The sequence below is a fragment of the Pristiophorus japonicus genome, chromosome 6 (genome assembly GCF_044704955.1).
Source record: "Pristiophorus japonicus isolate sPriJap1 chromosome 6, sPriJap1.hap1, whole genome shotgun sequence".
NCBI classification, from domain to species: domain Eukaryota; kingdom Metazoa; phylum Chordata; class Chondrichthyes; family Pristiophoridae; genus Pristiophorus; species Pristiophorus japonicus.
The window spans coordinates 177,673,355-177,689,124 of NC_091982.1; the positions used below are offsets into that span (position 1 = coordinate 177,673,355).

At 38.9% G+C, this 15,770-nt stretch overlaps 1 protein-coding gene across 1 annotated transcript in view; it reads left to right on the plus strand.

Moving 5' to 3' along the window:
- The window catches only part of atp11b (ATPase phospholipid transporting 11B), a 183,318-nt gene extending 180,062 nt beyond the window's left edge, over positions 1–3,256 (plus strand). Inside the window, exon 30 of the mRNA XM_070884058.1 lies at positions 380–3,256. Within this exon, the coding sequence (XP_070740159.1) occupies positions 380–473 (94 nt within the window). The 3' untranslated portion in view covers positions 474–3,256. The remainder of the gene's footprint in view (positions 1–379) is intronic.
- Positions 3,257–15,770: the final 12,514 nt, after the last annotated feature.

The window sequence follows — 15,770 nt, forward strand, 5'->3', positions numbered from 1 at the left end:
ACCTCGAGGGATTGCCTATGATTTGGTAAAACAAAATATTTTTCTTTCCAAAAATGTTAGAATAAAATTTGCCTAGATTAAATGATTTTGAACAGTCAATACACTGTAACTGATTAACCACATTCATATTAAAATTTTAATAGTTAATAGGAATTTCTTACAAGTTTTAAAACAACAGTGCAATTAGTTAATGCTAAAATTGTTAAATTTGTACATACTTTAAGTAATCCAAAATACTCCTGATTTATTAGACTTTGACATGTAGAAATTAAGGATATAGTTTTAAAAAGTGTTGTCCTGGGTATAAATCTACATGACTTCCACATTGTAATGTACTCTAAGTATCAAGTTGTCAAAACATATTTTTGTTTTTGTTTAGATCTTGGAGTGACTTGGATCCATTCTACACAAATGACACAAGCATCTTGACTCTCTCATCAATGGATGGTCCCTCACATGCTTCAGGGGTTTAACGGTTGAGTGAAGACATAGTGAATGCTGTGTCTTTATTTTCTGTTATTTTTTTCAATTCCCTATGTAATTCTTGTCATGGGGGAAAGGTGGAAACACTTTTAAATGTCTGTCCTTGGCCATCTTGAGCTACTTCATTTATGTCTTGTTTTTGCATGTATACCCAATCGCAGCCCAAAGATGATGCATTATGTAAGAAGTGGGGCAGAAAATTAGAGTTAAGATTGTAATTTATTTGTAAATAGTTGTAACTTGCCACACTTTCCTCTTTGTACAAGATGTCCTATTTCTGGAGCTATATTTTTCTATTTTTTTTTCTTGGAGGGGGAAGGAATAGTGAGTAGGATAACGGAAACAGCCCCTTTAGAACTAAATCTGCACTGCTGCTGAATTCAATTTGCTGACATCAAGTAACTGTTCAGTCAGACAAGTGTCTTTATGGAAGTGGAATTTTTAGCATATGACTCATTCTTGTAAACCTCAAAAGCTGGTAACATCCTTACCATTCCAATTTTTTTGCTGCTGGATCTTGCATTTAGTGATTGGTTGGATGACTAATGCAGTGAACCTGTGGTTAGAAGCAATTTGTAGTTGATACTGGAGCTGGATTATGAGCTAGTGCAGTAAAGGAATAATTAAGATCTTCCAATTTTAAATTTGGTGCACGGTATTTGTCTTGATCAGAAACTGGTATCTTTGTGGTGTTTCCAAAAGTGGACACTGAAAATGATGGGCAGGGTCTTCCCATTTGGGCTCACCAGCCTGTAATTTTCTGGCAATTGAATTGATGAAAAATCGCAGACTGGTGAATGCAGAAGTGGCAAACCCTGTCTGATATTTCTGCAGTTTGCCATAGCTTCCAGCACCTGCCAACTACTTACTGCAACAGACTTGGAAATGCCAAAAGACTGAGGTGTTTAATCAGGAGTCCCAAACTAGGTTCAGATTTTTTTTTAATGCTTAAAATTGTTCATAGGGTAAGGGGGATGTTAACATCTTGATAAGACCATTGCTGGACATCATACTGGATTATTCCTTTGAGACTCATCTGTACTTTGGTATAGAAGAATACAATAATCTAGATAATTGATCCATACTTTTGCCATCTGCAAACATTGGTGATTTTATACAAAAATCACACTTCTATTGTTATAAGTGCAATTGCATGTCCGAAACTGGCAGTTGCACTGTTAATTTATGTTCCCAATCTATATCCACATTGAGAATATTGTTCAGTATTACTAAACTGAATAATGTAAACCATTCCAAATACTGGCCTGATCAAATACTGTTTAACTACTGTGTTAGAGAAGCAAATTGCTACAATGTGGATGCTTTTTCAAAGGAAGAGATTAATGAATATTGTCAATGAGATTACTTTTTGATTTAGTTTCATTTATCAAATTGAAAGTGTTTCTCAGCAAAGTTTATTCCAGTGGCAGATGGGAAATTCATAATTCCTGAATTTCCCATTTATGTATTTCTGCCATTTGCTGTTTTCTACCAGTTTTATTGAAATTGGTTTGGTACAAGTGTAATTTAACATTAGTGGGGTTTTATTATATTCTCCCTAAATAAGCAAGTACTGTTATCTACTCAATTGTCAGGGTAGTATTAAAATATAATTTTGATTGATTACTCACAGCAATATCCTTTATTTTTGTTTTTGGATTAACCAATCTGTGATGCTGCAGATGTTCACCGTGAATTATATTTTTCTCTATATACTTCCATAGTAACAGATTCTTTGTAAAAGCAGTTCCAGGTGTGTGATATTACCCAGAGTTAGTCAAGCACTTTGGATATTGTATCCCGACTGGCACTATTTTCAGTGGGCAGTCTTGTCTGAATACAGCGGGCAAGTATTGAGAATCGCATTATCCGTTAGTGAATGATTACAGTGTTTCAGAGAGCAAGGGCATGCAGCTAAATACACAGGATGGACAATCCTGCTTGAGTAAATTATTGAAATTTCACAATTAAATAATCAAGCTCCTATTTAAATTAATATTGAGGTTTAAAAAGTAACCAGTGATAATTGTACTCCAAGAACTAGCTAACGTTATAATTGGGAAGACCAAAGTTCTACTGTTGAGGAATACATCTTTTATAGTACAATAAATTCATTTATTCATTCACATACTCCGTTTAAAATCATGGAAAGCTGCGGATTCTGCTTTAAAGGTGTTAGATTTGTTAGCCGCTGGCTTTGCATGGATATCCATTAAAGTTAAATATTGAATTTAATGATTGTGTTACACAATTTTGAAATGTTTACAATGATTTTTAATCAGAGTTTAGATTTAAATCTGAATGAAATGTGCCTTGTAAATGGGGTTTAAAGAGAAGGGAAAAAATTGGGTTTATTAAAATGTAACATTTCAAAGCTTGAAAAACCTTTGTAAATCAGCTCCAGTTTTTGTGTGATGTGATCCTAACCTGTTTCAAAGTGTTTCTGACATTCCTTTCTATGATGGAAATGGCACGGGTATGATTTGATCTGAAAGAAAATGTCATGTTGGCAAATGAGGCAGATGCTGAAGGCTGTGAAAATCTCAAAAGCTTTTTGTGTCCAGTGATACTTTAGTCTGGAAGATGCACTGGTACAGATGCTTTTTGGTACATTTTACATTAGTAGCAATAAAAAAACTGAGAATCTTGGACCTTGGACATTAGTTCTCATAGTTTTGTGTGTTTGCATTATTGTTTTTCTCATTCCTAAGCCACTCTATGTTGGTGAAACTTTGCCCACAACATTTATGTTTATATTTACCAATAAACCAAGGGGAAAAATAAAGTTAATAGAATTGTGTGTTTTTTTCATTGTTTATGTACTTTTATTATAGGTAAGTTTACAAGAGAAACTTCAGGGCTACAAAGAAAACTTTCCCAACATTGGAGCCACTAGTGAACAGGACCAGCTATTCTAGTGATTTAATCCAGCCTTCTGTTACAAGTAAAAGGTGTACACAGGAATGATTTGTATAGAAGTTTATTTAAAATTTCTTGAATATAAAGAAGGTACTTAGTCTTCAGTCCTTTAATTGATTATCATCTGGGCCAGATAGCACATATCCTAGGACAATAAGGCTATGGTCTTAATAATCATTGAGTACTGTCTGCAGAATTTGAATCTGCATGTTACCTTTTGAGGACACATCCATTAGCTTATCATGGAAACCATAAGAAGCAGATATAAGAACTGACATGAATTTAGGAGAAAATCCTGTTGACCAATCTTTAAGGTTACATAAAAATAGTTGAACTCCCCATGATGTATTTATTTTAGATGTTCAAAAGCCTCTGACGAGGTCCCTCATGAATAACTTAATATTCCTCTTTTTCAAACAATTATTTAACCCTGTTTAGAGAGTCTGCTTCAAGTTTGTGGCAGATAATTCTAATTACCTTCTGGTTAAGATTTTTTTCTAGCTTTCCTTTAGTTTTCATGGGTTCACAATCGTGGCTAGTATTTCTGCTCCACTTGCACTTTAATATTTCTAACCACTAGGTGGCATCAAACATTCCACTTGTAAGCCCACTAATCTCTCTCCGTGGCAATGCTTTGTTAGTCAGCCATCCCTCACACTGCATGTCTTCCAACAGTCTAGCATATCAAAACTAAGATACTTCGGCCAACGACTCACTAATTACTAACCCAGAAATGTTCAACTAGAGAGGCATCACAAACTGTTCAATCCAACAGCTGCACCTATCTTTATATCGACTTGAGCCTTTTTTTAAATGAATCAATTTGTGCTCAGTGAGGGCTGCTAGTGGTGGGAAATGTTACGCAATTTTTTTAGCTACAGGATCAGGATTGAGCACATCCAGGTCAGGTATATTTCAGTATAAGCTTTTAGATGCAAAATACAGCTCCTGACTTTGGAAGAAGAGCACCCTATACTGCACCAATGCAAATAGTATTATTCCATTTTCCACATATTACCAATGATGTGCCAACTGCCCAGCTCTTCCTAGGGTCCTTGCAGCCATTAGAGACAATCCTCCCATCAGTCTGGGACTGATCCAAACTCAACTTCGAGTTGAACGGCTAATGTCAAACCGACTACACCACCTGTCTAAGGGCTAGAATTTACAGTAGTTCACCGCCTGATTTCTTGGCAGTATTGACTGTTTTGGTCGAGAAACACGTCATCAAAAAAATTCCCCAGCTGAGTTACACTGGTGGTTTCGAAGTACCGCTGGGGAGCAGATCGCCATGGCACGATTTTTGGCTCAGCGGTGACTCACAGGTAAGTATTAAAAAAAAACGGCCACGAGAATCAGCGGAGCTGGGCGAGTAGCCCCGCAAGAAAAGTAATTGGTTTTATACTAATTATTTGAAAAGGGTCCTGAGAATATGATTTTTTATTTTGTGTTTTTCTTCTAGTCCCAACCCACAGCCTTGGTATAAATTTAATAAATGTATTATCGCCCATTTTTTTTGCCGAGAATCCAGGTGCAAAGCCGATTTTTAAAACTTTTTTGGGGGGGGTGGGGGGGATGTTTTGCCAGCCACCTTTTGGGTGGCAAGTTTTGAAATTCCAGCCCCCAAATCTCACTTCCACAGTTCATCTATAAATAATCACTGATCCTCAAATGGTAACTTTCTACAACAAATCCGTGCATTTACAAAATAAATAGCAAAAGCCACTTTAGATTAAATCAATCTTTTATAAAAGTGTGGTAATTAAAGTGCTGTTTTTCATTACAAAATATTTCTCTGGCAAGCAAAACTATAGATTTGTACCATTTAAAATCAAACAACAAAAATGAAGGAACGAATTAAAGGATAATAACTGTTTGCAGCAAAGTTATATTTGGGGTTCTTTCCTGATCCTTTGAAATTTCAGCTCTCATATTTCTGAGACAGTCTGGTTTCAATCAACCTAGAGCTCCAAACAGGTGTGGTTTCAAAAAGAGCAATAAACTACCTTTACCTGCCTCTGGGCTGCAGAATAATGCCATTTCTAAATTCTTATACCAAGTCGATTGAATGTGCAAGGAACAACCCATCACTTATCATCCACAACAACATTTACTCCAAATTACATCTCGCTAACATTTCAGCAACACATTAATTACATCAGCTTGCAGTTCCAATACACAATTGTTAAGATCCAAATTTAAATAACTCATTTACTATGTAATTGTCCATAGTGTAGATTTGGCTGTAGCAGTCTTGGTGTGTTCCTGCTGCACACAAGCAACAAAAAAAACCTTGCGTTTAAATAGTGTCTTTTGCAACCTCCAGATGTCCCAAAGCACGTTAAAGTCACTGAAGTAGTTTGAAGTGTAGTTAATGTAATGTAGGGAAATACATAAAAAGAACCATTGCTACTACTTGCAACACATTCTGTAGTATCAACTCCAACAATGCAATTCTTTCTTCTATGTTAGATATGAGCCCACAGGCTGGATGGACTCATTAGTAGTTTCTCAATTCCACCCCCTGGTTAAGAGTACAACAATTCCCACTGGAATAGAAGACATTGTGATAATGTCTGCACAGCAACATGTAAATTACAGAAACCTTGGGGACTGGGATTTGCTGTCCTTTTCTAGATGTCCTTTTCAAAATGGTCATTGTATGTACCAGAAAAATATCAGAATAAAGTTTATTTTACCCAACATCCCATAATGGCAGAGAAACCGCTTTATGACTGAGATAAAGCGATGCAAGCATTCAATCCCAGAGCCAATTCAACCCGCTGCCACCTCCCACTGACCTGTGCGTCCTTTGTTTTAAGTTGAAAAGGGCTTGGTCCATGGAAGGCTGTCCATAGTTTGTCATTTACGACTTGCCGTGGTTTCAGAGTGCCTCGTATAATTTACCATGCAAGTTATTTGGGTCACTTAATAAGTGTCTTTTTTTGGGAGTGCCAGTGGCTACAGGATTCATTGCATCTCCCAAACAGCAATTAGTGCTCTACCTCAGAGATTTTGACCCTATCACCGCTCCAACACCTAATTCCACCTTTGTACTATCGCCTGCCTTCTTGCCCGTACCCAAACCCATCTGTTGCTAAAACCCTTTCATGCTTTTGTCACTTTCAGAATCAGTTATTCCACTGCTTGTAGTCAGCCTCCCATCCTCCACTTTTAATAAACTTAAGCTCATCCAAAACTTTTCTGCCCATAATCCTATCCCCACAGCTAATTCCACTCTCCCTAGCTTACCTATAATTGACTCTGTTGCCTCAACACAAATTTCAAAGGCTCATCCTTGTGTTAAATCTCTCCTTGGTCAGCCATTCTCTATCTTTGTAACCTTTCAAATCTACAATTATTGCTCACTTCTCCACCCAAATTTGCATTCCTCCAAGTCCAGCCTTGTTTCCAGCCCCTGCTTCCTCTTCATCCCACCATTAGCAGCCATTTCTTTAGCTGTCTAAGTCCCACTCTCTGGCATTCCCTCCTCCTTTAAGACCCAGGTTAAAACCCACCTGTGACCAAGCTATTGGTAATCCCTCTGAATATCATCTTCAGCTCCACCTCCCATTTTACCATGCACAGCTGAAGCTTTGGATTTTTTCCCCCTTATGTTAAAGGTGCTAAATAAATGCAAATCGCTGTTAGTTTTATATAAAAAGTATGTTCACTGATCCAAATATCATACATAAATATCTAATAGCTGACATGCAATTGCTGTATGTTTTACTTGGGCTAAATGGTGGTTACAACAAGGCCCTGCTTGTGTGTCTGAACCATGTGTGATGGGCCCAAAAACAAGGAGCACACTCCTTCAGTTGTAGCCAGGTATAAAAGGAGTTGAGTGACTACACTGACTTAGTCAGTCAACTATCTCCCACCATTCAGCTGGCACCTATGCTTTTTCTTCAGCCTCCCTTCCTTGGTGCACTTTAAGTAGGAGCTTGCAACATCAGAGGGAGGAGTCTTGTTTACATGTCTTTTGGGCCATTGAGTGCAATTCAGCTTCTTTTCTACCACCACCACTTCACCTTTTATAGTAAGCACCTTTAAGAGGCAGTACCTAGCCACCCTAGTATAGTCCAGGCTAAGCACCGAGCAAGCCTTTCCTGTGAAGAGCATCCAAAGAAGTCATTATTGCGACAGAGTTAATCCCTGTTAGCTCGCCCAAAATGAGGAACTGATCACTTGGTTTCAATTGTACTCCCCTTTTAAGGTTGTATGGCATTAGTATCTGGAAAACAGTCAAGCGTATTGTGTTTAAAACTATTCTTTAAAAGTGTTCCAGTCTCAGCTGATTCTTACCTTTTGAGCCCACTAAGAGATTAACCTGTTTCTACAGCCAATTTAAAATGGGAGGGCTTGTATTACAAAATTAGGTATATGGCCCATCCTCTGCAATGCAGCTGTATCTGTACACACTCAATTTTGCCAGAATCTCCTTTGATTGCACCAAAGCCTTTTTTTTTAAAATCAACTTACAACCCATCTCAATCAGAAGTTTCAATTGTTATTACTAAATTTCAATGGTCAATGATTCCTTTAAAGGCAAGTAAAATCTTTGCCTATCTTGGGCAAAATATTTTTCAAGATAAAGGGTGACTGCCAAGTTGGCATGGTTGACAATCTCTGCTACAAGCAATTGTCCAAGGCGCTCATCGAAAAGTGGCACATGGCAAGCATGAACTCGGGTCTGTGTGACTGTTGGTGGGGCAGACATGAAGCAGATTATGTGGCCAATGATTTCTTTGCCTCTGCAGTTTAAGTTATAAACAAAACTAAAACTAGAGTCTGTTAGACACACATCTAAGCAAAGTAGTAAAAGGGATGGCATTATAGATTGCAGAACATGTGGCTCAAGAAATTCACCAACATTGCTTTAATTGATTTTCATAATGATTTTGACTGCCATATGACCCAGCAGTACTACTCTATACACTACTGGTAAAAACACAAGAAACAGGAGTTGGCCATACAGCCCCTCGATCCTGTTCTGCCATTCAATAATCTTCGACCTCAACTCCAGTTTCCTGCTAGATTCCCTCAGACTCCAAAAGTCTAATCAATCGCAGCCTTGGAAATAAGCATCCACAGCCCTGAGGTAGCACATTCCAAAGATTCACAACCCTCTGCATGAAGACATTCCTCCTCATCTCACCTACTATGCCCCAAGTTTAAGACAATCCAGCCAGGCAAAGCAGCCTCGCCGCATCTACCCTGTTGAGCCCTCTCAGAATCTTATACGTTTCAATGAGATCACCTCTCATTCTTCTAAACTCCAGAGAGTATCGGCCTATTTTACTCCTCCAAGGACAACCCTCTCATCCCAGGAATTAATAAAGTAAACCTTATTTGCACCCCATCTAAGGCAATTATATCCTTTAGGTACAGAGACCAACACTATACAGTACACCAGGTGTGGTCTCCCCAAAGCCTTGTACAATTGCAGCAAGACTTCCTTACTCTTACACTCCAAACCCCTTGCAATAAAGGCCAACATGCATTTTGCCTTCATAATTGCCTACTGTACCTGCATGTTAACTTTGTTGTGTAAGAGGACATCTAAATCCCTCTGAACACCATCATTTTACAGTTTCTCACCATTTCAAAAATATTCTGCTTTGCTATTTCTACCAAAGTGAATAACCTCACATTTTCCCACATTATACTCCATCTGCCACCTCCTTGCTTCACTTGTCTATATTCCTTTGCAGACTCTGCATCCTCCTCAGCTTACTTTCCCACCCAGTTTTGTATCATCAGCAAACTTGGATGTAGGGACCAAGTGTAATGTATCCAAGTCATTAATATAGATTGTAAATAGCAGAGGCCCAAGCATTGATCCTTGCACTCCACTAGTAACAGCCTGCCAACCTGAAAGTGACCCATTTATTCCTACTCAACTTTATGTCCTTTAACCAATCCTCTATCCATGCTAATATATTACCCCCAGCCCCATAAGCCCTTACCTTTCATGTGGCACCTTATCAAATAAATTTGCAAATCCAAATATACTACATCCACTGGTTCCCCTTTACCCTGCTAGTTACATCCTCAAAAAACACTAATGGATGTCAAACACAATTTCCCTTTTCATAAAACTATGTTGACTCTGCCTAATCATATGATGATTTTAAGTACCACTTCCTTAATAATGGATTACAGCATTTTTCAAATGACATGTCAAGCTAACTGGTCTCTAGTTCCCTGTTTTCTCTCGCTCTCCTTTCTTGCTACCTTTCAAAATTCACCAGATTCTGGAATGGTCCTAGTGGATTGGAAGATCACAACCAATGCATCCACTATTGTTGCAGCCACCTCTTTTAGAACCTAGGATGTAGGCCATCAGGTTTGTTGGCTTTAAGTTCCATTTATTTCTCCAGTACTTTTTATTTACTAATTACTTTACGTTTATTGCTCTCATTAGACCCTTGGTTCCCCACTATTTCTGGAAAGTTTTTGTGTCTTCTACTTTAAACAGATAAAATATTTGTTGAATGTCTCTGGCATTCTTATTCCCCATTATAATTTCTCCTGTGTCAACCTCTAAGTTACCCATGTTTACTTTCACTACTCTCTTCCTTTTTATATACTTCTAGAAGCTGGTACAACCTTTTTTTTTATATATATTTCTTGCTCGTTTGCTCTCATTCTATTTTTTCCCCCTCACTTTTTTGGTCATCCTTTGCTGGTTTCTAAAACACTCCCAAACCTTAGGCTTACTACTCTTGGCAACATTACAAACCTCTTTTAATCCAATCTTAGCCTCTTCATTTAGCCACAGATGGATCACTTCTCCCATGGAGTTTTTATTTCTCCAAGGAACGTACATTTGCTGAAAATTCTGAACTATTTCTTTAAATGTTCACCATTGCTCATCTACCGTCATAGCGTTTAATCTAATTTCCCAATCTACCTTGGCCAACTCGCCCCTCAGACATATTCAGCTTTTTAAAATGTTAAATTTGAAACTACAGCATTAAACTTAAGTACGTCACACTAACTCAATGTATTATGATCACTCTGCCCCAGAGGATCCCTTACTATATTATTAATTAACGTTGGCTCATTACACAAGATAAGATCTAAAATAGCCTCTTCCCTGGTTGGTTCAATGATGCATTGTTCTAGGAAACTCTCAAATGTATTCTCTGAACTCATCCTCCAAACTACTTTTGCCACTTTGATTTGCCCAGTCTATAAAAGATTAAAAGGCCCCCAACAATTATTGTATTAACCCCAAGCCTTGGCTCGTTGCCTAATTTATCTGGACTGGGGTAAGTGGTATGTGTCCCATCAGTGACTCTGCCCTCTTATATTGGGCAAACAAAAAAAATCTATGCCCATTTGTAGGGTTTAATAGAGTGAATGGAGCAGGAGGCCAACCTTCGATCTGGTACCCTGGCTCCCGCTACCCTAATGCCTTGAATTAAAAATGTTCGTTGTGTTCAAATCCCTCCATGGCCTCGCCCGATCCTATCTCTAATCTCCTCTAGCCCTACAACCCACCGCAAACTCTACGTTCCTCCAATTCTAGCCTTTTGCGCATCTCCAACTTCCTTTGTTAGCCATCTCGGTCTCAAGCTCTGGTATTCCCTTTCTAAACCTTTCCATCTCTCACACCTGAAATTGACCAAACCAGCATAAAAGATTGATGAATTTTAAATGGCAGCTTCATCGAGCATAAATAGAGTTTCCACGATTTTGAACATTGGTTTAAAAGCCAGTCTTACCTCTACATCGGAATGATGACCATGGCAAGTTTCCACCATTCTATGAGGCTCTTCAAATTAAGCATTTTTGGTGCAAAGGCACTAATAGGCCCATTTTAAAAGAACTTTAATATTTAAAAAATTTATTTTCTAAAACTGATTAGGTTCCACCAATGAAACTAGCAAATAGTTCAGTATAGCTTTTTAAAGTAACTGTTGAGTAACCTGATTTCAGATCACTTAAGTGGAAGACTAGACACCACTGTTTCCATGAATTTTTTTGGGGGGTGCACGGCCCATTCAAAATACTGCGCATGCGTGATTTTTCCTTTTTAAAATCCAGCTGCGTGTTGTATAGTGCCTTTCACGAGCGTTGCGCGGCTATGCAGTTCAAAGGGAACATAGCTGGACTCTTATTAAAAATGCTCAATTTTTTTGGAAACCCATTTTTAGCTGCTAATAAAACTGCATTAAGTTGCCACTTAAATAAGTCACAGAAGAAACAATTATTTTCTATTACACTGCCTAATTACACTGGTCCATGGAAGATTTTAAATTGGTGATAAGAACATAAGAAATAGGAACAGGAGTAGGCCACATGGCTGCTCGGCCTGCTCCACCATTTAATAAGATTATGGCTGATCTTATCATGGACTTAGCTCCACTTCCCCGTCTGCTTTCCATAACCCCCTTATCACTCCAGAAATAATCTATTTCTGTCTTAAATTTATTCAATGTTCCAGCTTCCACAGCTCTCCGAGGCAGCAAATTCCACAGATTTACAACCCTCGGAAGAAATTCCTCCTCATCTGTGTTTTAAATGGGCGGCTGCTTATTCTAAAATCATGCCCTCTAGTTCTGGTCTCCCTCGTCAGTGGAAACATCCTCTCTGCACCCACCTGGTCAAGCCCCCTCATAATCTTATACATTTCAATAAGATCACCTCTCATTCTTCTGAACTCCAATGCGTAGAGGCCCAAACTACTCAACCTTTCCTCATAAGTCAACCCCCTCATCTCCGAAATCAACCTAGTGAACCTTCTCTGAACTGCCTCCAAAGCAACTATATCCTTTTGTAAATATGGAAACCAAAACTGCACGCAGTATTCCAGATGTGGCTTCACCAATACCCTGTACGACTGTAGCAAGGCTTCCCTGCTTTTATACTCCATCCCCTTTGCAATAAAGGCCAAGATACCATTGGCCTTCCTGATCACTTGCTGTACCTGCATACTATTCTTTTGCGTTTCATGCACAAGTACCCGCAGGTCCTGCTGCACTGCGGCACTTTGCAATCTTTCTCCATTTAAATTTCTACTTGCTCTTTGATTTTTTTCTGCCAAAGTGCATGAGGGTGAGGGTTAATTGAAGAAGGACAGGGGGACATAATTCAGTCCCACTTCAAAGTTATTCTGTCCTTATTTTCATATACTTTTATTTTTAAATAGCAGTTTGTGAATCAATCTTTTCAAAGACACAAGAGTTGGCTGGAGCTAGGAGTTTATGGTCGTGAAAGGCACTATATAAATGCAAGTCTTTTTTATTCATTCACGGGATGTGGACGTCACCAGCAAGGCCAGCGTTTATTACCCATCCCGAATTGCCCTCGAGAAGATGGTGATGAGCCGCCTTCTTGAATACAATGGAGTGACTTGCTAGGCCATTTCAGAGGGCAGTGGCAGTTAAACAACCACATTGCTGTGGGTCTGGAGTCACAAATAGGCCAGACCAGGTAAGGACAGCAGATTTCCTTCTCTTTTAAAAAAAAAAGGACATTAGTGAACCAATTGGTTTTTACAACAAGCCGGCAGTTTCATGATCACCATTACTGGTACTAGCTTTTTAATTCCAGATTTATTTAACTGAATTTTAAATGCCCCCACTGTTGTGGTGGGATTTGAACTCGCGTCCCTGGATCATCAGTCCAGGCCCCTGGATTACTAGTCCAGTAACATAACCACTAGGATGTAGTTTTTAAATTTAAACATTACTTATCCTTATAGCTTTATAAATCAAAGAACACAGAAGAATAGAAATTGTGTTATTCATCTCACTAACAAAAAGTCACAGCTTTGGGGCTTAGTGGTATTAAGACACTCAACTAAGGTAAATGCAATAACAGTTGCAGTGGGTAAATGTCATGTGATCAAATGTGATTAAGCATCACGAGTAAAGTAACAATCAAAATGCCAGGTAATTGAATGTCACGATCAATTCTCCAGGAATACATCAAACTAGAGTTGGTAATCCTATTCCCGGGTCATGAGAACGTTCACCTCCTTACCAGATTTTCCAGGCTTCCCTTCCCCATTGCTATTCTGCTGTAACTATTTATACCTTCTCTGGGCCCATCTTTCATTTTTTTTTTTTTTTTTTACTTGCCCCGTTACCTTCCACCATCATCCCGTTTGTCATTTAATCACTTCTGCCCTCAACCCTATCATAGGCACCATCATGCTCTTTCAACACCCTCCCACTCCTCCTTTTCCCTGTCTATGTATGTACATGTTTAAGATATTAGAGGTTGACAGTTTTTTTTTTAAAGTTCTGATGAAAAGACATCAACCTGAAATGTTTACTCTGTTTCTCTCTCCAGATTCTGCCTGACCAGCATTTTGTTTTTATCTCTAGCTTATCACCTGGGCTGAACGACAGCGCCACCACTAGTGACTATTTGTAATTACATCATAAAGGTTATATAAACAAGTTTCCATTATTAATGTAGAAACAGGAATTAACAATGAAAAAAGTTGAGAAAAAGTCACAAAAACAGCAAAGTCTATAAAATTATTAGCTCGATTAAAGTGAGATTAGCTAGTTGAATTGTGCTTGGTTAGGAGAGGGGAAGGCAGGAAGAAGTGGAGGGAAGCAAGGGAGAGAATGGCTTGTATTTATACAACACCTTTTACGAACTCAGGACATCCAATACAGAAATGCAATACTTTTGAAGTGTAGTCACCAATGTTCCCTTTTTGTTTGGGGAGGGCGCACAGCCCCTTTAAAGGTGTTGCAGTCCATTCAAAATATCGTGCATGCACGGTTTCTCGCTTTGAAAAGCTTTCGAGTCGGCTGCGTGGGAGGTCCCGAGAGCTGCGTGGCTGCATGGAATATTGGTAGTCACTGTTTTAATGTAGGAAACGTGGCAGCCAATTTGTGCATACCAAGGTCCCACAAACAGCAATGTGATATTGACCAGATAATCTGTATTTGGTATTGATTGCAGGATAAATATTGGCCAAGATGTGCAGAGATCTCCTGTTCTTCTTCGAATAGTACCATGGGTTCTTTTCATCCAGCCGAGGGGGAAGGCAAGAATCTCAGTTTAACATCTCACCCAAAAAACAGCACTGCATTGAAGTGCCAGTCTAGTTTATGTTCTCAAGTCTCTGGAAGGGGATTTGAACCCACAACCTTCTGACTATGAGGCGAGAGAGCCATCACAGAACCATGGCTGACTCGGTGCAACAGGAGTTCATTTGACTCCGGATCACAGGATGGTTCAGTGGTCGAATCCAGTTAGCACTACAGCATTTTCACAGCAGCTCAGAATCCTGCAGACTAGATTTAAAGCAGAACAGCAGTTTAAGAATGGGCTGTTCCAGTGTTTGTGCAATAATATTAAAATACTTTATCAGCATGGATACAAAATTGGCTAAGGGATAGAAAATGGTGTGGGGCAAATGGCTGTTTTTCAGATTGCAGGGGGAGATGTACACAGTATTGTTCTGAAGGTTCAGTACTATGATCACTGCTATCTTTGATATACATTAATGACTTGGACATAGGGGTACAGGGCACAATTTCAAAATTTGCAGATGGCACGAAACTTGCAAGTGTAGTAAACAGTGAAGATAGTAATAGGCTTCAAGAGGACATAGACAGGTGGGTGGAATGGTGGACACATGGCAGATGAAATTCAATGCAAAAAAGTGTGAGGGAACAAAATTTAAGGATTGACAACAATACAAGCAAAATCATGAGGGATCTAGACAGAGTAGATGGAGAGAAATTGTTCCCATTGGTGGAAGGGTCAAGAACAGAGGACACAGATTGGCAGAAGATCCAAAAGGCAACACCAGCAAAAATGTTTTTTATGCAGCAGGTGGTTATGATTTGGAATGCACTGCCCAAAAGGGTGGTGGAAGCAGATTCAAGTATGGATTTCTAAACGGAATTAGATAAGTACCTGAAGGAAAACATTTTTGCAAGGCTACAGAGAAAGGGCAAGGGATTGGACTAGCTGAAGTGCTCTTGCAGAGCCAGCATGGGCTCAACAGGCCAAATGGCCTCCTACTGTGCTGTAATGATTCTATGAAAATGTTTTTTTTTTTAAAAAGGAAATGCAAGAACAGAGAGACCTTGGTGTGTTTGCACAAATCTGTGAAAGTGCAGCTGGAGTCGTGTGTCCAATTCTGGACACCATATTTTAAGAAGGATGTGAAAGCTTTGAAGAGGGTATAGAAGAGATTTAATAGAATGATTCTAGGGATAAGGGATTACAGCTATGTGGATTAACAGGAGAAGCTGGGTTGTTCTCCTTGGAGCAGAGAAGCCCAAGAGGAGATTGAATAGCTGTGGTTAAAAACACAAAGGGTTTAGATAGAATAAATCAAGAGAAACCGTTTCCAATGGCTGAAGGGTCAATAATGAGAG